Source organism: Acomys russatus, chromosome X (assembly GCF_903995435.1).
Source record: "Acomys russatus chromosome X, mAcoRus1.1, whole genome shotgun sequence".
Taxonomy (NCBI): domain Eukaryota; kingdom Metazoa; phylum Chordata; class Mammalia; order Rodentia; family Muridae; genus Acomys; species Acomys russatus.
The window spans coordinates 122,634,767-122,659,005 of record NC_067169.1 but is presented as its reverse complement, the minus strand read 5'-3'; the positions used below and the strand labels follow the sequence as shown (position 1 = coordinate 122,659,005).

Sequence of the window (24,239 nt, the reverse complement as noted above, 5' to 3'; positions counted from 1 at the left end):
CTCCAGTTTGTGATCCTTCTGTGTCCACATACAAGTGCTGGGGCAAGCCTCACATCTGGCTTCTTCTTGCCTCTTGATCTGCTCAGTGCAGTGTACACTGAGTGCAATAGACTATTACTGGCTCTTGCCTCCTGAGCAGCAATTGCCTTCAATTCCTTTTTGCCCTTATCCAATCATGTGATCCCAGGTCCAGGGTTGGAATATCGAACTGGCATTTTGGAATTCTAGGAAGGAGGCAGGGGGTGATTAATATTTCTTCAAATGTGTTGAGTTTTAGAGGCCCGAGATACAGAGAGATTTTTAAGTGAACTGGGCAGCAATGAGGCACAAGAGCATCCATGAAAGCCAAAGGTAGGACGGTAACGCCAGACCTGGCAGAACGAGAACAATGAACATTTCCAGGCGCTTTTAACCTGTCAGACACTATTTTCGTAGGCCCTCTCATTATCCAACATTTATCTGAGGGCAAGGAAGCTCAGACAGGTTAGGTAACTAGTCCAAAGTTACTCAGTTTTCTGGACATGGTGGTGTATGCCTGTGCTTCTGAGGCTGAGGCAGGAGGATCACAAGTTTGAATGCAGTCTAGGCTACAAAGCCAAACCCTGATTCAAAAGCAAACAGACAACACAAACAAAAACAAAAGTTACACAGTGAGTGGCAGAGCCAGATTTGAATTTCAGAGCCTTCCTTCTGACTTCGTGCACAAGGGAAACAAAATAGAACTCTGGGCCAGGAGATGGATTGCTCAGGTCTTGGTTCTACTAACGCTTGCCTTCTATTAGCTTCTGCCAAGACAACGCGAACAAGGTAGGAGCGCCTCCTCCTGGATGAGCCTGAACTCTACGAGTCCCTAGCTTCGGTCTTCTAAAGGAGCTAAGCCGGCTTTGGTAAATGCTTCTCGCCCCGCCTCCCGTCCCCGCCCCCATGGCGTGTGCGCCTTTAGCCCCGCCTTCAGCCCGCCTCCGTCCGGTCCTCGCCCTGTCTTCTTTGCTGCACTCTGCCCCCTGAGGCGCGCGCAGCCTGTGACCGAGCTGCAGCCCAATCGGAAGGCTCGGTGAGAAAGGGGGTGGGAAGCTGTGACTCCAGTCCGACGGGTGGCTCCGCCCCTGCCGCGCGCGGGCGGTGCTTGTAAAGTCCGAAGTAACTGCTGCGCCTTTAGCGGTGTAGCGGGCCTGTAAGCTTGGGGGCGTGAACTGGTTCTAGTTCGGAGCGCGAAACATGGCGGAGAAGAGTGCCGCTGCCGCTGGCGGCGCCTCAGGTGACAGCTACAACGAAGATGTAGGTGATGACCCGGTGCTCAAGGCAGCTGTGGAGGTGTTCGAGAAGCTGAAGGTACTGTGAACTCGGGGAGGCGGGGGGGGGGGGGGGGGGGGGGGGCGACCCGGGCAGGGCCCGCACCGGGGCCTTCTGGAGCTCCCTGTGGACTTTGGCCGCAGCACAGGGGACCACGGTGGTGGGTCCTGGCAGAGCCTTGGGGACGACATGTAGACTATCTTTCTTAGCTCTTTGGGGTTCCCAGACTTCTGCTTATGCTGTACCTACTGAACTGAGGCTGGAAATTTGAAACATGTGCAAAAATGGACAGCGCAGGCCTCAGTCTCAAAGAGCTGCAAGTGGGTGGAGTTGGCTTTGGGGAACAGGTGGGCCAAACACATTGCCATTTTGTGGGGTCAGAGACAGGGGTGACTCCAGGTGGCTTTAAGGTACATGCAGCAGTAAGGGAGATTACCCCATGAAGTGAGGAGCTATCCTAGGCCCAGTCCTCCTCCCCCGTTCCCAACTCAGAGATCACTTTCAGTCTCCCTCCATTGCCCCTCAGATTTAATCTTAGTATTTCTAACCCAGTTTTGTGGCCATGGAGCACAGAGGGAACACACTTAAAAGTGGGGGGGGGTAGCAAGTCACGGGATGGATGTGGGGTGAAGACGAGGGAGTTGAACTTTTGCCAATACCAGGAGGTGCTTCTGGCTGGCACCGTGATCTTGGTGGTGGGAGGGTCAGGGGGTGCAAGCTGATAGTAACAAGCTTCCTGCTGACTTTTCTTTTTCCTTGTTTAGGGGTGTAAACTGCCCGTTTCTCGACGGGCTGTATATTACAGAACCAAAGACAATTCTGGAGCTGCTGTGTAGACCCTCAAAGTACCGGTTGGACATACTGGAATGGATGTGTATTCGGTAATATTCCGTGGGGTGTCTCCTGGGGGAGATGGGAATGTGCCCTCTCAGGCAGGTCTATGACCAAGCCAGCTCCAAGAGAGGAGTTGGTTAGTTAATAGCCATGAACAAGATGTTGGGGAGGTGGCCTAGCAGTACTACAGGAACGTTACTGAAAGCCCTTTGTGTGCTAGGTCACCTGGGCTGTTGATAGTGTTGAGGAATTTCCTGTGGCAGCTCATGCCACTGAGATGGGATTACTGTCAGCTTGGTGGTCATATGATGGGCAAGGAGGGACACTGCCCAGAAAGCAGCCCCCTAGGTCATTGCCCTTATTAGCCACCGCAACTTGCAAAGAACCAGGGCCTTTCTTCCTGCATCCTGAGGGCTGTGCTGCTCAGGCAGCCTGGGCTAAATAGGCCTTTTCAACAACATGGGAGGTGTTGGACTTCTTCCTGGCAGTTGTCTATGGAACCGGTTCTGTCCAGCTAGGCGCTCTCTCCAGGCTAGATGTTGACTGAGGAGCTTCATTGTTCTCATTATCTGTGTGCCTTCCTCAAGGCCAGCACTGCACAGCCCTGTGACCTGAGCCTTCTAGTTAAAGAAGAGCTCAGCAGCGGGGCACGTGATGGTGATGGTGCAGTCCTTTAACCCAGCACTTGGAAGGCAGAGGAGGCAGGCGGATCTTTGTGAGTTTGAGGTCAGCCTGGTGTAGAGTTCATGATAGCCAAGGCTACACAGAGAAACCCTGCTTCAAAACAACATAAACAACAACAAAAAACAAAAACAAAAAAAGCCAGGGGGTGGTGGTGGCGCATGCCTGTAATCCCAGCACTCGGGAAGCAGAGGCAGGTGGATTTCTGTGAGTTTGAGGCCAGCCTGGTCTACAAAGTGAGTCCAGGACAGCCAGAGCTACACAGAGACACCCTGTTTTGAAAACCCAAATCAAACAAAACAAAAACAAACAAACAAACAAAAGCTCAGCAATGCATTTTCTATGCACTAAGTCAGTCCTGCCAGGGTAGCTCAAAATCAGGAATGTAGCAATAAACCCTCCTTTAAACTGTGTGTTGAATTGGGCTTTTTGAAAAGTGTAAAACGAAGCAGGATTCAGTGGCACACACCTGTAATTTCATCATGAAGAATGCGGAGGCAGGTGGATCTCTGTGAGTGAGTTCCAGCACAGCCAGCACTATGTAGAGAAAACCTGTTTAAAAGAAGAAGAAGAAGAAGGAGGAGGAGGAGGAGGAGGAGGAGGAGGAGGAGGAGGAGGAGGAGGAGGAGGAAAGAAAGTGTAAAATGGCCTTTTCTGATGGTTACTGATGGTTGCTCCTTCATTATACTTACTGTCCTCCTCTGCTGTGCTGACTACTACCTAGAAATGTGCCAGGCTCTAGAAAGATCCAAAGGAAAGCCAGCGTTAACTCCAAGAGGATAGAGTCCTGTGGAAGGGTAGAGCACCTTGGTCAAGGAGGTGGCATGGTTCCTTGGAAGGCCTTATAGTGGGGGTTAGCCATGCTGAGAAAGTGAGTTGAAGTTATGACCGAATGCTAGGGCTGAGTGGGAAACACGTGCCCTGGTAAGTGCATACTCAGGCCACATTGTCAGGGTCCGAGTTCTCCTGCAAATGACTACACTTTTCCCTTCTTGTACACCCATCACTTGTGTGTGTGGCGGGGGTGGCGGGGGGGGGGGGGCGGAGGGGGGGGGGGGCGGAGAGAGGGGGCGGGAGAGGGGGGTGCGGGGGGGGGGGGGGGGGGCGGAGAGAAGTTTGAATATTTGAATTTCTAAGGGAAAAATTTCTCAAGTTTTTTCCCATAATAATTGATGGTAAGAGTCACATGCTGTCAAATGAATCATTTTAAAGTGTCTTTTCTCTGGCATTTAACATGTGTACAAGTAATTCTCTGTTTAGAGAGTAGGTATGGAGAGGCGGTGGTGAGGAGTCAGGCACATGACTGACTGCTGTTTTCCCATAGGGTCTGCCCCTCCTTGCAAGACAAGTTCAACTCACTGAAAGGGACCGCAATGGATTTGAAGATACAGGGTAGGCCTCTTTATGAGAGTGTGCTATTTGCTGGTAACTTCTGGGCAATTCTGAGCTTGGTCACGGTGTCTCACTGAGTTGTGAAATACCCATTAACTAATCTTTCACTCTGTATGGTATACACTCTGTAGATATTATTGGAGTCTTCTTGAAACAAGGCCTTTCCTGACAGTGTATGGGAGGCTTCTCACAGGCCCAAATAGTACAGTGGTTTACCACAGTGCCAGTAGGTAGAGAGCATGGTTCTTTCTGATGTCATCAGAGGTCTGTGTGGGGGGGTGCATATTTTGTCTACATGTTATTCCTAAGAGACCCCAGATTGCTCTTTGATGTGCTTTGCCTTGTAACTATGTTAGTTTGGTGGGTTTCTTTCTTTCTTTCTTTCTTTCCTTTTTTTTTTTTTTTTTTTTGGTAGAAACTATCCTTAACCTGGTGTGAATGTCGGATAAAGATGAGCAAAAGTGCCATGTGTGTCAGTGGCCGGGTCTTTCTTCCTTGTAGTGTGGCCAAACATTGATAAATTTTGTTTTGTTTTGTTTTTTGAGACAGGCTTTTTCTGTGTAACAGAGCTCTGGCTGTTCTGGACTCGCTCTGTAGACCAGGCTGGCCTCAAGCTTACAGAGATCCGCCTGCCTCTGCCTCCAAAGTGCTGGGATTAGAGGTGCACACCACCAAAGGCTAAGTTTTTCATCGCCCCACTGTGGGGTGGGTGAGCTGGGCTTGGACCCTGAACTGTGCACCAACTGGCACTGCCAAATTAGTTATCTAGGGAGAGTTGGCCTCTTGGGTGTAGGAGGTTGCTGGTATCAGAACGTCCAAGCTTTTATCCCATCATCCCTTCCTGCTGTCAGGATTCCCCTCATCGGCTTGGAGGACCTGACTTCTCTGGTGTCCATGGGAAAGCCCTGGTGTGCATGCTGTCCTCATCCATCTACAGTTTGGAGTTTACTTCCCACCTTATTCACCTTCTCAGAATGTGTTCGGTACTTGTCTGAGAGAAAGTAGGAGAAATGAGGACAGGGAATAGTTTTGCTGACGTGTGAGGTGGTGTTTGATGTGTTCGGTCCAGCGGGGAACTATGCCACCCTCATGGAACTTGCAGGATAGAGAGCACAGCTGATGAAGAACAAGGCTGTAAACGTCTTGGTGGTCGGGTGCTCAGAAGGGTTGGAAACTGCCAAGTTAAGGGAAAGGTGACACTTAGGGATACATGGAAGAAGGGTAATCTTATTGACGGAAGACGGCAAAAAGGCAGGAACTGAGCCAAGCTGAGAGCAGTGCCCATGGCAAAGACACCGAAGTGGGCTGTGCTTGGCAACTTGGAAGATGACTGGGGTAAAAGGGAGAATACAATAGGGGGATCACAGGGGGTAGGATAGGTCCTGCCAGGCCTCATAGGCCATTGGCTTGTCTCCCAATGAAGGCTTTGCCCTCTTTCGGCTTCATCAGGCTCCCTGGGGATGCTATTACTGAAAACAGGAACACCTAGGTAGCAGCACAGCTTCCTTGTCCATTTGGTCTTTTGTACCTTCCCTCTTGCTATGTGGAAAAAAGCCATAGTACCCTATATGCTTTAAGTTCTGGAATGTCTGATATCCCCCTCTCTTTGGGTGGATATCTGTGGTGATAAGGTCTTTGTATTCTAACAGAGATGGTGAAGCTAGGCCATGAACTGATGTTGTGTGCACCAGATGACCAAGATCTTCTGATGGTAAGAAAGGACCCTCTTTTGTCCCTACAGGGATGCTTTTTGTCCTGGGCTGATGAGAGGATGGGATGGAGAGGCTTCTGGCTGCAGACTGCTTCTCTAGGCATCCCCAGGCTAAGCAGTGTCAAACAGAATGGGGAGAGCTATGGTGGAGGTGGAAATACAGTGAGGTATCTGGCTCATGATGACCAATAGGACACAGTGCATCCATTCTGTCCTCACTTGATGGCATCATACTTGGCTAGTAGCATGGCAGGAGCTTTTACAGTCCAGTAATTGTCATACCCATCCTGAGCAGATAATACTTTTGGGGCTCCATTTCCTAGCAGGGAACAGAAACTTACTTGTGATCACATACTGGCAGAATGAAGTCTCCAACTCAGGACTGTGGTCCCCAAATCCATGTACTTTACCCCACCCGAGGGTCCCTGACCCCCCTCATAGTAAACTCAGAGAAACCCTACCCAACCCTTAACATGTCTAAACTTGAAATAATTATTTATAGTTTTTCATTATTGTGGCTGATGGGGGCTGTGGACAGTCTGTATTTTTATTTAATCGCCATTGTCAGATTTCTTGGGTATATGCTAGATATGTAGTGATTTGGTGGTTTCAACTTTTAGGAACTAATTAATGAACCACTTTTGGTGGGGCTGTACTCCATTGGGCTCTTCAGTCTTTCCAGTGAGGGCTTGTTCTTAAGTAGAGCAGGTTCACAGGGATTGTGAGCAGCAAGAACAGAGAATCCCCATCTCCTTCCTGCTGCTGGCACCATGTGAGCCTTCATCGCTGAGAAGTGTAATGCTCTCTCCCAAGTGTATCCGGTGGGTTGTGCTTCTGTGTTTTCTGCTTGGAGGTCGTTATGTGGTTCTTTGTTGATTCTTTGCCTTTTGAATTTTTTATCCACAAGCATTTCTAATGGCTGCTTAAAACTGTCAGTTCATCTGTCTTTCTGTATTGGCGTCTAGCGAGCATCTTGTCTCATGCAAGTTGAGGTCTTCATGGGTTTTCATGTGTCGGGTAATGTGTTGTATGTGTCCTTTCATATCCTCTGGCTACACCCCCCTTGCACGAGTGATTTAGTAGGAGGAGGGCAGAGAAAAAAAAGCTAGCAAGAGGGTCATGGCAGGACACTTGTTATCACTGATACAAGAGCAGTGAAAGTTAGAGCTCAAACCCTGATACCTAGAGTTAGAAGGAAAATCACACAGTTGGACAAGGATGGGGAGACATAGGAACCCTCATACATTCTAGAATGCATGTTCATAGATGAATAATCGAGCGGCCAGAAGTAGAAAGGCCACAGTGCCATCAACCGGTGAGGTGATTCTGAAGAATGAAGATGGTACGTGTGACAACTCCCTGAGGATGTTTTGCTAAGTTACAAACAGTCAGATAGAGCTGGCTGTGGTGGCGCACGCCTTTAATCCCAGCACTCGGGAGGCAGAGGCAGGCGGATCGCTGTGAGTTCGAGGCCAGCCTGGTCTACAAAGTGAGCCCAGGACAGCCAAGGCTAACACAGAGAAACCCTGTCTCGAAAAACCAAAAAAAAAAAAAAAAAAAAAAAAAAAAAAAAAAAACCAGTCAGATAATAAAAGTTTAAAGTCATGGTCACATATTGCAGGATTCCTTGTGTGTAGACTGTTCAGAAGAGGTGAATATATACACACAAAAAATAGGAGTGTGCTGATTGCTAGCAGCTCAGTGAGGGGCCAGTAAGAAGTGACTGTTGGTTTAGAGTTTGTTTTGGGGGGTGCTAGAGATATTTCTAAAATGTGTCTATGGACTGGAAAGACGGTTTAGTGGTTAAGAGTACTTGCTGCTCTTCTAGAGGGCTGGGTTAGATGCCCAGCATCTCCATGTGGCTCACAACCACTTGTGACTGCAGTTCCCAGGGCATTACAGTGGCCTCTTCTGGCCTCCTTAGGTACTTTACACATGTGGTACACAGGCAAAAACACCCAGACACATAGCATAAATACATTTTTAAAAATTAATAAGATAAAGGCATCTCAGCTCTTTGACTATTCTAACAACCTCCGCACTATATACTTTAAAATTCATGGAATGAATTACATTTATCAATCAAACAAAAACCAGTGTAATGAAATGAAAAAAGACCATGTAGGAAAACAGCAGGTGCAAAGGACATAGAGTGCTGTGTGCTTGATGTGTTCACCAAACTGTCATCAGGCTGGTTGGGGTAGATCAGAATGAAAACAAGGGAAGGGAACAGAACAGATGCGATGGCCTTTTTAGGTCGGAGGAAGCTTTAGTGTATACAGGGTGGTGGACCAGGGAACTTGGAGCTCAGCAACATGGATTTCTATTTAGTTTGACAGTGTGAAGATGGGGCGGATGGAGTAAAGCTTGAGGGACCTGTTGGTAGGCTAGAGCAGGGGCCAGCCACGTAAGCGGATATTACAAATTGCACTGGAAGTGGGGAAAGGGGAGGAATGGCTAGGTTCAGCCAGACCCAGTAGATTAGGTAGAGGCAGGGGCAAGACCCAACAGTTGCACTCTGGAAAGGTCTAGAGAATGAATTCACCATATCTCCAGACCTTTTCAGAGTGCGATTATTGGTCTTGCCCTTAGCTGGGGAGCAGTGAGGAAACAGATAGCATGGTGTAGTGATGGGCTTCATTAAGGTGGCCACGGACAGCCTGCTGGAGGCTAGAATGGGACCAGTGAGGACGGTTATAAGTGACTTTGGGGAGCTCATAAGGAGCCACAGAGCAGGACTACGTGAGGGGAAGTCTGTGATGATGCAACGCTAAGCAGGCGCCACAGCCATTGCAGGGCATTGGGTGGGTAGGGATACATGCCAGAGCCAGCTTTCTACTCAGTGGGAATGATGGGCCCAGGGGCCCAGGCTACTGGCCAGAGCCTACTGGGATCTGGAAGGAAAACCTCTCTTCTGTTTTGGTCTGGGCTGCTTCCAGTTTAAATAGTGTGCTACCTTCTACCCCAGACTGCCCTGCTACTGTGTTTCTTAGGCAGATGTGTTGATCAAGTCAACACGAAAGAGGACAAAAGGTCCCAGAAGTCAGTGTCAGATTGAGGACATGAACTGGGGACTTTGCAGTGGGTCTTGCTAACTTAGTCTTGGAGGTGGCAGTTGGGTCTTTTGGAATTGTGAGTCTTGGAACTGTGCTGTCCCCAAGTCTTCTCTTCACCAGGGGCCACCTGGTCCTTTCCCTTCAGCATCTGCATTCAGTACCAGCTTTCCATGCTTATTCTTCCTGAAGGGGACTGTTCTCAGGCTGGTTCTGGTGATTGAGTGATTCTTTATTTTTTCTTCCTCAGATCAGGGTGTGCCAGGCCTGAGTAAGAAGGTACACTTAAGGAATAAGCATTTCTTGGTGCCCTATTTGCACAGGAGTTTGTGGAGCAGCCATGGCCTCTAAGATAATACCTGCTCCCAGGGGTCATCAACTTTCTAAAAGAAGGCAAGCTTTGGACTCTTCCTGGGTAACTCCCTGCATCACCTGGGCAGATAGGCAGGCAGGAGGCCTGGTCAGCTCTGCATGAGGAAAATCTGGGCCCCTGCTGGGGACCAGGCCACCTCCAGGCCTCATGCTGTGCCTGTTGGCCTCTGCTATCCTTGGCCAGGAGGGACTGACTGAGGATAGCAGATGTTTACTTGGAGGTGTTCCTGGCAGTCCTGCCTGCTTTAGTAGGCCCTCCTGCATGCTACTCACCCACTGGAAAAGCCTTCTCCTCCAGCTGTGTGAGAAGTTCACACTGTAATATGTTTTGACAACATTTTGCATTTGCAGTTTGCTTCCAGGTATCATTGCAACCTGAACTGTGACCTCAGAAGGAACACTTTGTGTGAGGATGCTATTTCTGAGCCAGTTCTAGAAGCTACCAGCAGGGGTCAGGGACAGGGAAGAGGATGACAGTCTGGCTAGGCTCCTTGCCACTGGCCACAGCAAGGGCAGCATAGGATCGGGCACCTGGCTGGGTCTAGTGGCAAATGTGTGTGGCTTTCCCTACCAGGGTTGTGAGTGTCCCCAGAAGCAGCTGCAGTTCATGGACCAGTTTCTGGATATGATGCGGAGTCTGATCGCTGGATGTTCCAGTAGTTCTAGGTAAAGGTGTCCTTGGCATAGGTGGGTGCTCTTGACAGCTAGTCTTGGTCTTAACTATGGAGATGGTAGGGAGGTGAGGGAATGTGCCTTCATCTGGGGTCTCTGTCCCCCTCTGGTGACAGTACCACATATTCATCAAGGAGTTACAGGACTGATAAATTGAGACAGATCCCCCTAGTCACTGTCTTGGGAGTTAGGCTGGCTGCCCAGAGGCCAGGCAGTGGCTCAGCAATGGGTAGCTGTAGTTTTTGGATGTTGGGTCATAGCTTGAGATCCCTGCACTATAGGCCTTGGGGGAGCTAACCTAGGTGTTTAGGAGAGAGATTAGCACCTGGATGTCTGCAGACAAGAGGGTATAAGAGAGGCCAAAGCAAGCAGAGACAGGGAGGGATGTAGGCAGTGGAGCTCCCTGTCCTTGGGACTTCTGTGGGGAACGGTGCTCCTGCGGGTAACAGTATATTCGGGGCCTGTCCTGACTTTGCAGCCTGAAGGAATACCTTGAAAACACCACCGAGAAGAATGAGGCCTTGCTGGGGGAGCTCTTCTCCAGCCATAACTTGTGGACAATCTTGAAGCCGGAGAGTAAGCCACGGTCCCTGGACATGCCGTCCTCTTTCAACGAGCAATCTGATGACCTGCCAACGTAGGTGTTCAGGAGGGCTATAGTTCTAGTAAGGCAGACCTTATACAGTGGCCCACTGCCTACACTGACAGGATCACCCCTTTTTTCGCCTACAGGGATGGCTCCTCTGCCCAGTCAGAGGGAGAGAAGGTGGCAGTTCTGGCCAGGCAGCTTCAGGAGAGTGCTGACAAGCTTCAGACACTCCGAGACCAGGTGAAGGGCACCAGTTCTGGGGACTATGGGACTTGGGGAACAGGCTCCGCTGAGTTCTAGGGCAAGTGCTGTCCCCCTCAGCATGGTGTGCTGTGAGGCTTCAGTGAGATGCAGCAGGAGTATGGAGGTAGGTACTGAGGGTCCGAGCATGAAAGGAAAGGATGTGCTTCAGATGGCAATTGTGCACCAGGCCTGAACTGCATGCCTTCACATATCCGCCCAAATTCAGCCCTACTGGCATCTGTTGACCAGGCTACATATTTGACTATGGAGACTGAGGCCTGTGCAAACATTAGCCTCAGGGCTGAGGCCCCATTCACACCCTCCCCATCTCCTTCTTTATGGAGACTTTCTTCCTATCAACCTGTGCTATGTTATGTCAACCTGCGCTATGTTATGTAGGCTGTTTACAGCCTAGGCTGGCTAGGCAGGACAGCCTCAAGTGACTGTCACCCTTGGTTTTGCAGTGCTTGGCACAGACTAAGGCAGGGATTGACACCAGCACCGTACACCAGAAGCTCCGTCTGGTCATCTCTGACTTCTACCAGCTTATTCTGGCCTTCCTGCAAGTCTATGACGACGAGCTGGGCGAGTACTGCCAGCGCCCACTACCCAGCCTGCACCCAAGCGGCCCTATCATACAAGCTGTCTATCAGACTCTTAGTTCATGTAGCCAAGTAAGACACCTCTCCATCTCAGCCAATCACATGGTATTCTGGGTCAGGTGAGGATAGACATTTCTGGTGCCTTGGGGAGGTGATGAGAGCTGATGTGGACATTGTCTCCCAGACACACTCCTGAGGAGGTTTCCATTCTTTTACCTCTCTTACCCCTAGGAGGTTCGTGAATCACTTGCAGTGAGTTCTGCTTCCCTCAGCATGGGGTCCTGTTCCTCGCTACCTCTGGTCTTGTATCTGGCTGAGTACTAGACTAGCCAGACAAACAAGTGGGGGCGGGGCGCAGTTGGTATGTGACTAAGCCACTGAGTAAAACACGGCTCACTTGGCTCTTCCAGATTGAGGTTCTCAGAGGCCAGGCTCAGCACCTGGACCAAGGCTCATCACTGTAGCTACAGTGTGTGCAACCCTGACTCTGACTCATAGGGCCATGCTGTTGATTTGAGGTTCTAGCAAGACAACCCAAGACTTCCCAATCCCTCATGAGACTCTCCCAGTGGAGGGAAGCTCTTACCACAAAGGGACTTTTTTGGTAGGATATTTCTTTTTCCACCCACCATTTGCTTTGCTTAGGCAGCACAATGCGCAGTGCTAGCAGGTCACTAAGAGCTGAGGGCTACCTGATTAACAGCAGTGTGGAGGCCCCACTGACCCAGGAGGAAGGAGCCTTAGATTTGAGGGGCAACTCTCCAGCTGTGAGTTCTCTCTCTTTCTGTTAGCTGTCTTTCGGGGATTCAGATGGCATCTGTAACTCAGACTAGCCTCACGGAGACCTGCATGTCCTTTCCATCTTGACAGTTGTTGAGAGCAATCATGGAGATTGCAGACACCTCTGCTGAAGCTGTGGAAGTAGCAAGGAAGCAGCAAGAAGACCCAAACTGTTGGGGCAGCAACAACTCTGGGATGAGCCTAGGTAAGTGCCAGGGGCTGAGGGGCAGCTGTCCTTGGCTACTTAGCCCAAGTCTGCTCCGTGGTGGGGCCTCTTCTTTCTGTGCTGGGCCAGCGCTTAGGAGACTGGCTGCATAGATTTTTCTTGTAATGTTTCTTTCCCTTGGAAAAAAATGCACCCAGCATTCTTGGTAGGAATAACTCAGAGATATATACACAAGTCCTTGGATGCTTAAGGTAGCATGCATATCTTCCCCACAATGAGGCTTATCTTTTCAGAACTTGTATGTATAGTTATTTGTTATAAACTTTGCATGTAGTCAAATGTAGCCATAATTTCCTTATGGATAGAATCCTTTCTCTGTAGTGTAGCTAGCATTCCTAGTCTAACACATCATCTCCCATGGCTTTACAGCATTTCCTTCCATGGTTAGGTTAGTAATCTCTCCAGAGTTGATTTTTGCATGGTATGAGATGGGAGTCTAGTCGCATTCTATTCTATACAGATACACATCTATCCCAGTAACACTCATGGAAACTCATTCTTTTCCCTATTGGTCTGTAACCCGCCATGTATGTTAGTTATCAAATGTTAGTTCTACATGTATGGGTCTCTGAGTTCTCTATTCTAGCCTGTTTCTCTTTTTTTCTGTCTTTGCACCATAGAGATCAGAAAACAAATGACAAATTAAACCCATAAGGTAAAGGTGAGATAGACCCAAGCCCTATATTAACAACAGCTTTACTGAGCTATAATTCACATAACATAAAACTCACCCTTTTCTAACAGTGACCAATCTAGTTTTTTACAGATATTCATATACTTGCCAACCATCATAGCTAAATCCAGGGTATTTTTTAAATATTGATTTCTTTTTATTTTATGTATATGGGTGTTTTGCCTGCATGTATGTCTGTGCACAATGTGGATGCAGTGCCCCCTGAGACCAGCGGGTCCCCTGGAGCTGGAGTTACAGACAGTTGTGAGCTGCCATGTGGGTGTGGGAAGCTAAACCTAGGTCCTCTGGAAGAGCAGCAAGTGACCTCTGAGCCATCTCTCCAGCTTTTAGAATATTTTATTATCTCAAGAAGAAGTTCTATACCAGAAGGCCTGCCTTTAATTCCAGCACTTAGGAGGCAGAGGCAGGTGGATCTCTGAGCGTTTAAGGTACCATGGTCTACACAGTGACCTCTAGAGGAGTCAGAGATACATAGTGAGACCCTGTCTCTGGAAAAAAAAAGGAAAGAGAGAGAAAAAAGGGCTGTACCATTAGCAATCTCTCTTCTATCTTTATCTAAACCCCAGCTCTTGACAACTATTGATCTACTGTCTTACTGTCTTTCTCTATAGCTTTGGCTCTTCTGGGCATTTTTCTTCAACTAGAATTGAGCAACATATGACCTTTTGCCTATTTCCAAGGTTCATCCATGTGCTGCGTTCTTGTCTGGCTGACATGGCTGTGATGAAGACGTAGAATGTGTTTGTTTATTCATCTGTTGGGAGACCTATGTGGGGCACATTCTTTTTCCCTCTTCTTATATAACATATCCCAGTGGCAGACTCCCCTCCCTCTCCTCCTCCCTGTGTTCCCCTCCCCCATCTCTCCTCCACCCCAGATCCTCTGTTCCTGTTTTCCTTCAGAAAAAGAGCAGGCCACCCAGGAATATCAACCAAACATTGACCAACTAGATGTAATAAGACTAGGTCTGAATTCTCATGTCAAGGGGGCATATTTTTAAAGTAAGCTGACGATCCTTACAGCAGCAGCCACCAGCTGTCGACAGTTCCTTCCTTAGGGCAGTGGGCTTCATGCTAGAAGGTTGACAGGCTTGATCTTGTGTAAGCAAGCACAGCCACTGTGAGTCATGAGTTCAGAAGACACTGTTGTGCTTGAGTCCTCTCAAAGCTCTGGCTCTTACAGTCTTTCCACCTCATCTTTCTTGATGTTTCCTGAGCCTAGGGGCTTGGGGATGGGACACACATTTCCCATTTGTGAGTTAGCACTCCACAGTGCTTTGACTAGTTGTGAGTTTTTGTTTTAACCACCACCTACTACCCAGAAATCTTCAGAGGCGTCTGGGGTTCCCCTTCACTTTTGAAGGGTCGTTTTGCTCTTTGCTCTCGGATGGCAGTTCTTCCATACTTTCAGTATATCAGCCCACTGTCATTCGACCTTCATAGCTTCTAAATCAACATGTGTTCTTCTTGCAGGCCCTTGTACATAACAGGTCTCCTCACTTGCCTTTTTTTCTGCTGGTTCTGACTTAGTTCGGTTATGTGTCTTGGTGTGAAGTCTCTAAGTTTAATACCTGTAGTTCGCCCATTTTGGAGCTCTCTGAACTTTCCCGTCATTCACCAATAGCGAAACACTTCTCTTCGGATTCTCCTGGGCACTTCCACAATGCTGGACCTTTTATGTCCTTTTTAGGTCTCCTCTGTGGCCTCTATTCCCCAGTCTTTCCTTCCAACCTTTTGGATTATTATATTATTTTCCCTTACTGTTTCAGTGAGCAGCAAGTAACGCACGTGACTATAACTGTTTTCACTGATTTGTCCCCAAGTAGTGGTATTAGATCATGGCCTTTGTGCCATCTCCTTTGGGGATTTCCCCCACCTCGGAACTTGGGATATATAAGTACTTAGGTCCTTATATATGTTAGGTATGCATGTATGTATACATACGTGTATGTATATACAGACACATACATGCATGCATACTGAACATATCCTCAGCCTTCTCTCTCCCACCTCTTTTTCTTTTTGTTACTTTTTATTTTGAGACAGGATCTCACCAAGTTGCTCAGGCTGGCCTCGAACTTGTGACACTTCTCTCTCATCCTCTGTCGTAGCTGAGATTACATACCTGGGACTGTAGGCCTGCATATCCAGACCTTCTTGGGATTCTCCCTGGCTGCTGGCCTTCTTTCTGTGACACACCTGTCACCTGTACACCAGACACTTGGGAGTCACTTGTTACTTATTGAGCCGCAAGAGGATCCTCCATTCTTAAAATTTATTATAACATTTACTCTAATCACCACTGTCACTGTGGCCCTCATTGCAGTCCATATAATTCCTATTAATAAATTGTTCATAATCTATGCTGTCATTACTGCAATAATGATCATTAATAGCCTTGCCTGCTCACTGGTGATGAGGGCATACTTGCACTGGCAGTAAGTTTGTTGGTATGACCTGGGTACTCCCACCCTGTCATTCAGTTCCCAGTAGCCTCAGTGCTGTGGAGATGGTGAGTAGAGCAGGGCTGGGCTCCTGACTCAGTTCTTGTCAGTGTGAATTCCTGATTTGCTCTGAGACAATTCTTGGGCACTAGACATGCCCTGAAAAAACAACCAGTGTCAAATAAATTCCAAAGCCACTTCCTTTCGCTGCCCATTTTCTACCTGACCCATTAGGGGCCTTGGCCTCTATGAGAAGCTCCCTTCCACTTACCTGGGGGAAGTCTGTTTCTCTATCATTTTCCCTCACTGATCCAGATGTTGTAGCTGAGCCCTGTTGGTGACATGTCCCACAGTATCAAGTAAGAGGCTTGTGTTTTGGAAGGCTGTGTGTGTCCTGGCTTATGCATTGTGCGAATGGGTGTGAGTGTAACAATATATTTACAGGACAGAGTGACCCTGCCGGAGCTGAGAATGGGAGAGGGCACAAATGCCACAAGAGAGATAAACAGGAGTAGAAGAGAGACAGCAAACAGGATCAATTCTCAGGCTACAGAATAGCCGACTGAAAGAACAACCCAAGGGAGTAGTAGGGGCAGATGCTCTGATAGCAGACCACTGTGACCTAAAGGCAGTTGCCCCAGAAAAAAGTGTTCATGGGGAATGCATAGGTAGCCTGTGGAGAAAGCAGTGGCAGTGACTGAGCAGAGCAGCGTGCGATGAGAAGCCTGCCCCTTGCCCTCGAGCGCCATATGATAAGGGCCCTCAGCTGTCAGTGAGGCAGATCAGCTTGTGAAACATTGCTTTCCATCGAACTCTTCTTCAGGGCCCCTTCACAGGGAAGGGTACAAACCTCTGAACAGCGTGGGGGAGAAGTACCTTTTGCCCAGGTACCACACCTCAACACCAGGGCAGAGCAGGACAGGGTACAAAGAACCAGGATGGTGAAGAGAAAAGACCTGAATGCACAGGAGCTTTTAAACAACATGACAGGCAAATGTACCTGGATCACTTGAAAGCCCAGCTGAGAGGAATGACCAGAAAACAGTGGCACGTGAGGTAGCGCGTCTCTAGGAACAGAGAGGTGAGATGGAAGAGTCAGCACAAGCTATAGGAGACAGAAACACAAGTGAAGCAGGCGAGCTTCCTCGTTTCAGGTCCAAGCAGAGGCACCCAGAGGATGTACTACAGAACCCACACTGCTATAACAGGGTCAGAGTGTGAGGCCAGTGTGGGGCCTCGGGAGCAGGCCCGGGGGCCGAGAACACTGAAGTCCACATGTGAGGGCAAAGTGGGAAGCTATGAGCTACTGGGCTGCTAGCTAGGCACACGGTGAGGACCAGGGTCTAGATTCTGGCTACACTCCAGGGATTGATAAAGGCATATGCCACAGAGGAAGGGCAGCGCAGAACCCAGCAAAGTGCCATCTTCAGAGGGACACAGTTTGCCACTGGAAAGCTCTTCAGCTAGGGCACCACTGGAAACCTTGAGAGCAAATAGGAAAGGATCTTAGGGTGCTGTTCATAATGGCCATACCTCATGAGTCCTAAGCTCCAGAGATGTGAAATGATGATAAATTGGGGCTATCCCTGTACATAATGTCACTGTTGATAAGGTTGACATGTAAAAAGCAAAATGTAGCTAACAGTAGGACTGTAGAAGAGAGGGGGCAGGCAGCATGGTTTGTGAGATTTGTTTCCCTCCTCATGAGAAGACAGAAAGGGTTGATAAACTGGTAGAAAAAGTAATGGGTCTGTATTTGCGTTGGGAATTCCCAGCCTGGTATGCCTGTGATCTCATTATTCAGGAGGCTGAGGCAGGAAAGTCAAGTGCCAGTCCAACCTAATATAACACTGAATACAAAAAATGTGGTGGGGTGAGATAGCTCATTGGCTAAAGGCACTTGCTACCAAGCCTGACAACCTGGCTTTGATCCCCAGAATCCACAAAGTGAAAGGAGAGAATCACCCTTGAAAGTTGTCCTTTGACTTCCGCATAAGCACTAAGGGCATGCACACGGTGCAATTACACAGATGTCGTCAAAGCATTCCTACACATAAAATAAAGAAATCTTTAAAGCAGAAATACATGCTAAAAACAACCAAGAGGCTAGGTGTGGTGGCGCACGTCTATAATCCCAGCACTCAGGAGGCAGAGGCAGGTGGATCACTGTGAGTTCGAGGCCAGCCTGGTTTACAAAGTGAGTTCCAGGACAGCCAGGGCTACACTGAGAAACCCTGTCTGGAAAAAAACAAAACAAGAGAAACAAACAAAAAACACCACCACCACCACCACCAACAACAACAAAACAAAACAAAAAACAAACAAGAGAATAACTTAAATTGGCCAGAAATTTAATTACTGGATACCCAGTGGTTGTCTGTTTAGGGCCCTAGAGGCGGATGTTCTTACAGCATATGTCCCCCAAAGCTGGCCAGCTGGTTCTGGGGCTGCGCTTCCTCTAAAGCGGTAGTTCTCAGACTGTGGTTTGCGACCTCTTTGGGAATCACATATCAGATATTTACAATTCCTAGCATAGCAAACTTACAGTTAGGAAGTAGTGATGAAAATAATGTTATGGTTAGGGGTCAGCACAGCATGAGGAACTGTATTAAAGGGTCACAGCAGTAGGAAGGTTGAGAACCACTGATCTGAAAGCCTTAGAGCAGTTCTGTGCTGGCTTTGTTACTGGTATCTGATTAGAACAACTCAACATTGAAACCAGAACAGTTCCTGGGCTTTGAGGTGGCAGGCATTTAGCATGGCCTGAGCTTTGACACTGTGCTATGGTCTATGTGACCCAGACACGGACCCGTAAGCTGCTGGCCTAGCATCACCAGCCAAGATACCTCATTAGTAGCTCCCTGATCAGTGTTTCTGGGTCATAGTAAAAGTTGGACCCCCAGGCTTCAAGCCCCTTGAGGACCAGGTAGGAGTGGGAAGAGGCAACTAGTGAGTCTGAGTAGGATAGGAAGGCAGGAGGGAGTCCTGTGTGGACTGTCAGCTTCTGCCTCTTTCAAGCTCACAAGCCCTGAATTTACTTTGCTGTTTATGTTTCTTTTTCTGTACAGCTGCCAGGATTGATGAAGTGACACAAAAGTACAAGATCCTCAGTGACAGATTGCACAGAGGCACAAGATAATGTGGGGGTCTAAAGCCCTCCCTGGAGCTGTCATGGGGCGGGGAGCAGTTGGAGTCGTGTTCGTGGCCTGCATGGTGCCTGTGGTTTGAAGGGGAGTGGGGGGAGCTACAGAAGGCAGGCAGGTTGAGCCGGGCAGCTAGAAATAAAAGGAACGTTATGCTCTTGAGAAGCTGTCTTCGGACTGTTGTTTGTTTCTGCATGTCACACTCTTCCCTTCTAGCCTAGCATGCTCAGCGCCCCTTCCTGTCCTCATCTCTGCTCTGCTAGGTTAGCCTGGTGGCAGCCCTTCCACTAACTCAGCGGGCTTTGGTCTCCTCTCTGCTGCTTCTATTCCTTCCTGATACTGCCTGGTTAGTTTAAGCATGTCCAACCCTAGAGGTCTTCACTGAAAACTGACATGATCCCTCTCCTTGACCATGTGCCCTTGACTTTCTGTCCTGCTACAGAGCCCTAAGAGGCCCCCTGCCATGTCCTTGGGAGCCAACAAATCTCTTCCTTCTTTTCTAGGGTGCTAGCACCCACTGAGAAATTCTCATCATGGCCTGACTGGTTATCCAGGAAACTGCTTTCTGGGATTCCCACAGTGACCCAGTATCTTTTTGAGGAGTGTGCCTATCACAGCCACCTCCCTCCCTTCAAGCACCGGAACAGGCACAACTTGGTGAGATCCATTATCATACCTGTGGCTGCCTGGCCCACCCTGCTCCTGTAGCTGCACCTTGGCTCCCCCAGGCTCCCTGGGTAGGTTTTGACAGCTGGGTGCCAGGCCATTCCTGCTGGGACCCTGCTGGGAATGGCTGATGGGCAAGCAGGTCCTCGTTCTTTCCTGTCCTGCTGCACCGACTGCTCTATGGACAGGCTCAGGAGTGGCTGCACTGGGCACATCCTTGGAAGGTCAGGCCCGCAACGTTGGAAACCTAGCTCTGCAATGACATCTTCAGGAGAGGCCAGGGATGATCTAGCTTTCCAGCCACTCTCACATCTTGATGGCGCCCCTCAGATGAGGCAGGAAAGACTTCACAGCAGGGGCTCTCAACCTGTGGGTCACTGCCCCTATGGGGGCTGCGTATCAGATATCCTGTGTATCAGATATTTACATTACAGTTAGGAGGTAGCAATGAAAATAATTTCATAGTGGGGGGGACTGTATTAAAGGGTTGCAGCATTAGGAAAGCTGAAAGCCTCAGTCTTAGAGTCTTAGAGGTCTCCTAGTCACCTTTTTCCATTTCTGAAATTTAAAGAATTGCCTCTGTCATACCCATGGGACTGTATGGCTCAGACCTTACTTTCTCATGGCCTCTCTTTGCCTCCCTTTTCTCTCTGACTTCCTCCTAACTCTACTAAATAAATGCCTGGAACACCCTTAGAGCACAGACCACCCCCTCTTGCTGCCGGAAGATGGGGCCACAAGGTGGGTGAGCTGCGACCAGGCAGTGTTCACCTTGGAGATGTCCTGAAACCACTCCCTGTTCACTGAAGCAAGACCAAGGCCCTGTCCTCAGCATGTCTTCCCATCCACAGGCTAAACACAACACAAATAGATGCCCCTGTCACTCTTGAGGTCTTAGCAACCTCATGAAGGGCAGCCAGGTCCCCACTGGTGGAGGAAACCAAGGCCTGGAGAAGAGGACCTGTTATCTGTGTGTAATGTGTCCCTGCATAGGGCTAAACATCACACCTGGTTGTCCAGGTCTGACAACCACATCCCAGGTCCTATGACATTTGGGGGTAGGGCTTGGCAGAAGCCACAGCCTTCCATCACACTCTGACTTCCTTCTGCCTGTGAGGACATGTTTGTCTGGCCCATGACGATGATGTTCATCACTCGTTGGAAGCATGTGTACAGCCAGAGCCTGCTTCCCAGTCTGTAAACATGGGGCGTGTGTCCTGGTGGTTGCAAGCTCACGAGGGGGCGGCAAGCAAGCCGGCTGCACAGGTCCTGCGGCCTCAGGCCTCCTGGTTGCCCAACTGGCTGCTGGGGGCGGGCTGTGTCCTCTGATTAAAGGCTGCCTGGAGCAGCCTCTACAGAGACAGGTGCCCAGCAGCCTAGGAAGCCAGCCGAAGCCTGCCCCAGGTAAGCCCGTGCGGGGAGGATGGGTGGACAGTACCACGAGCCTGGAGGCAGGTAGAAACCAGCTTGAGGCTGCACTTGTTTTGTAGAGAAAATGTTGGGAAGACCAGAGTTCCCATGGCAGGTTGCTCTGGTGCCTGCTACCCAAATATAGAAAGCAAGGCATAATCCTGAGGCTCCCAGTCAAGGTGTCTCCACCAAGGTGCTGGGCCTAGGTGCCATTTGTGGGCTGTACCTGCCCCCTCCCTGATAGGAACAATAGCTAGATCTGGATGTGGGCTAAAGTCTAGGCACTTTCTTTTGTGCCTGCTTGGTTAGGTGACAGAACTACGATTGGCTGGAGAGAGACCCAGGGAAAGGGGGAGGAGGGAGGTACAGCAGTAAAAGACCCTGACCACTCGAACCTAGCCCCATGGATTCTCCTTTAAAGTGTCCCTGTATATGAGCCTTGGAAAGTACTCCTAGCACTGAAGGCCTCATGAGGTGGGGTGGAGTAGCAGGAAGCGAGGCTCTGAGTGATAGAGCTTTGACCTGAGGTGGCTGTAGGCAGTAGGGCCTTTGCTCTCATTTCTTTAGCCCTCTGGCTTATGCTACTTGTTCTGGAAGCTTTAGGCCTCACTGTTCCTGTGAGAACATCAACATGTCTGAGCCACCTCGGCCTGAGACCTTTGTCTTCCTGGACCTGGAAGCCACTGGGCTTCCAAACATGGATCCGGAGATTGCGGAGATATCCCTTTTTGCTGTCCATCGTTCTTCCCTGGAGAACCCAGAGCGGGACGATTCTGGTACCCTGGCGCTGCCCCGTATTCTGGACAAGCTCACACTGTGCATGTGCCCGGAACGCCCCTTTACTGCCAAGGCTAGTGAGATTACTGGTTTGAGCAGCGAAGGTCTGATGCGCTGCCGGAAGGCTGGTTTCAATGGTGCTGTGGTGAGGACGCTGCAGGGCTTCCTGAGCCGCCAGGCGGGCCCCATCTGCCTTGTGGCCCACAATGGCTTTGATTACGACTTCCCACTGTTGTGCACAGAGCTACAACGTCTGGGTGCCCACCTGCCCCGAGACACTGTCTGCCTGGACACACTGCCTGCATTGCGGGGCCTGGACCGTGCTCACAGCCATGGCACGAGGGCTCAAGGCCGCAAGAGCTACAGCCTGGCCAGTCTCTTCCACTGCTACTTCCACGCTGAGCCCAGTGCTGCCCATTCAGCAGAGGGTGATGTGCACACGCTGCTTCTCATCTTCCTGCACCGTGCTGCTGAGCTGCTCGCCTGGGCAGATGAGCAGGCCCGCAGCTGGGATGACATTGAGCCGATGTACATGCCACCGGATGCTCCAAGCCTTGAGGCCTGAATGCAAGCAGCATGCATTCAGCCAGCTCTGAGCTGTTCTTGCTCTCTGCAGCACCTCACTGGCCTTCCTCAGCCCTGGCCACAGGATGCCAGAGCCTCCCCTGTGCTCTACCTCCAGGTGGGCACCTGGCCAGCCTGTGAGCTCCTGCAAGTTGCTCCTTCCATCTTTCCTCCCATTTCTCAATAAATACCACCAACTCTTTACCAGCTGACTTACTGGCCAGACTTCTCTCTGCCCATGCCCCAAATTATCTGACTAAGCTACAGACATCATTACCCTGTGGTGAGCTCTATGAGTTGAAGATGTCAGCAGGTAGGAGCTATCTCTCTGGTATATCTCAGGGTCCCATTGCGTGTTGCCCCTCTCTGCTAGGCCCAGGGAGGGAAATGAGAGGGGTAAATGAGCCTGCAAAGTTAGTCTTTGCCTTGTTCGAAGCCCAGCTCTGGCCCCGACCCTCGTCCTCCTATGTCTGTACTCTACAAAGTAGCACCAGTGACCTGATATAGAGCACTGGGGGGAAACAGGCATCTCTAGTCATCTGTGGTCATGGCACACGGATGCCACAGGAGAGACCACCCAGGCAGACTAGGGTGCCACGCTGACCAGAGGTGGAGAGGAGAGGTGGGGTAGCACATAGGGTGCTAGTCAGACTTGAACTCATCACAGGTGGCAGGTCCTTCCCAGAGTGATTTGTGAGGGTAGCTTCTGACTAGCTGCCTCAGCTGGACTTCAGGTTTCCGGTGACCTGGCTGTGAAGCCCCACCCTGAGGCACTCCTGTCTTGTGGGAAGTTGGACCAGGTGAGAGCTGTGTCACCAAATGCTGGGGCAGGCAAGAAGGGGTGGGGTGGCCACACCCTAGAGTGATTCATATGAGCAAAGCCTCCAGCCTTGAGCCAGCCTGGCCCGTTTGGGGATCCCTAAGTAGGTCAAAATGACTAGAGATGCTTCATCATGTGTGGAGGCAGGAAGGTGAGGCCAGAGCGCTGGTGATGGCTGCATCAGAATAGTCTGATGGCCTGGCTGAGGTCACGGAGGCTTGTGTCTAGAAGAGAGGCAAGTCAGATTCGTGTGTTTGTTGTATTTCTCAGGCTTGATCCCTTTACCTTCTGGCCAGGCTCAGGTGGGCAGTCTATACCAAAGAGTGTCTGCCTTAGAATGCTTTCCCTACTATGCTTTCCCATAATGACAAGTCAGAGAGGCTCAACCCTAGGAGCAGCTAGCTGCTCTATCTGTGCCTTATGACACCTCCACAGTGCTCTCGCTTTGTGCTTTTGCCTCTCCCTGAGGTTTATTCAAGAACCCTTGGCCTCATGGTAGTCTGGTCTTGGGTGTTGTCCCCAAGTCTTTCCTGCTCACTCAGACTGGTCAGGTTAAGCGTTAAGCATCTTTGCATGTGGCACAGACAAGCTGAAACCTGCCTCCAAACCAGTGATGTGCTGATGAATTCATGCCAACTGACTTTCCAGGAAAGTAAATGCACTTGTGCGCACACATGCTTGTGTGGATATGTGCGTGCGTGTGCGTGTGCATGTGCGATGTGTGTTGTTTCCCATCCATGATGAGCATTGTTCAGCTCACAATTTCCTTTCTCTGTCCCTGTCCCTGTCCCTGTCCCTGTCTCTGTCTTCTCTGAGACACAGGCTCTCTGTGTAGCAGCCCTGGCTGTCCTGGACTCACTTTGTAGACCAGGCTGGCCTTGAACTCACAGCGATCCCCTGCCTCTGCCTCCCTGAGTGCTGGGATTAAAGGCGTGTGCCACCATGGCTAGGCTAATTTCCTTTCTCTTAATGAGTAAGTTGAAAGTAAAGCAGCAGAGATATATCTTAAAAGTTCACACGCTCACACTACCCACAATGCTATGGCCACAGAGGCTGCACTCTGATTTAATCTGCAGTATTAACATGTTCCCCATTATTTTCTCAAGCCAGGGAAGTCAGCAAAGCAGGAATAAATTGAGCACTGCCGTGTCCTGGCCCACTGACCTCTGTGGGATACTTCTTTCACTGTGGCCCACAGGAGGAGGACAGAGTGTACACAAAGCTGTACAGGAATAGGTGTGTGACATCACACTACAGCATTGATTTCCATTGTG

At 49.7% G+C, this 24,239-nt stretch overlaps 2 protein-coding genes across 3 annotated transcripts; both read left to right on the top strand.

Annotated features, from left to right (window-relative positions):
- Positions 1–1,218: 1,218 nt before the first annotated feature.
- Positions 1,219–18,844, top strand: Haus7 (HAUS augmin like complex subunit 7). 2 transcript variants are annotated; one of them, XM_051141389.1, is made up of 10 exons: positions 1,219–1,333; positions 2,060–2,174; positions 4,133–4,200; positions 5,850–5,911; positions 9,911–10,002; positions 10,487–10,645; positions 10,741–10,837; positions 11,305–11,514; positions 12,313–12,427; positions 18,654–18,844. In XM_051141389.1, exons 1-10 carry the CDS (start codon positions 1,219–1,221, stop codon positions 18,722–18,724), a joined length of 1,104 nt encoding a protein of 367 aa, XP_050997346.1. In that variant the 3' UTR covers positions 18,725–18,844. The 2 variants fall into 2 exon arrangements, with proteins under 2 accessions (XP_050997346.1, XP_050997345.1); XM_051141388.1 differs by lacking the exon at positions 10,487–10,645.
- Positions 18,845–20,190: 1,346 nt separating this feature from the next.
- Trex2 (three prime repair exonuclease 2) lies at positions 20,191–22,378 on the top strand. Its single transcript, XM_051141441.1, has 2 exons — positions 20,191–20,798; positions 21,402–22,378. Exon 2 carries the CDS (start codon positions 21,436–21,438, stop codon positions 22,144–22,146), a length of 711 nt encoding a protein of 236 aa, XP_050997398.1. The 5' UTR covers positions 20,191–20,798; positions 21,402–21,435; the 3' UTR covers positions 22,147–22,378.
- The last annotated feature ends 1,861 nt before the right edge of the window (positions 22,379–24,239 follow it).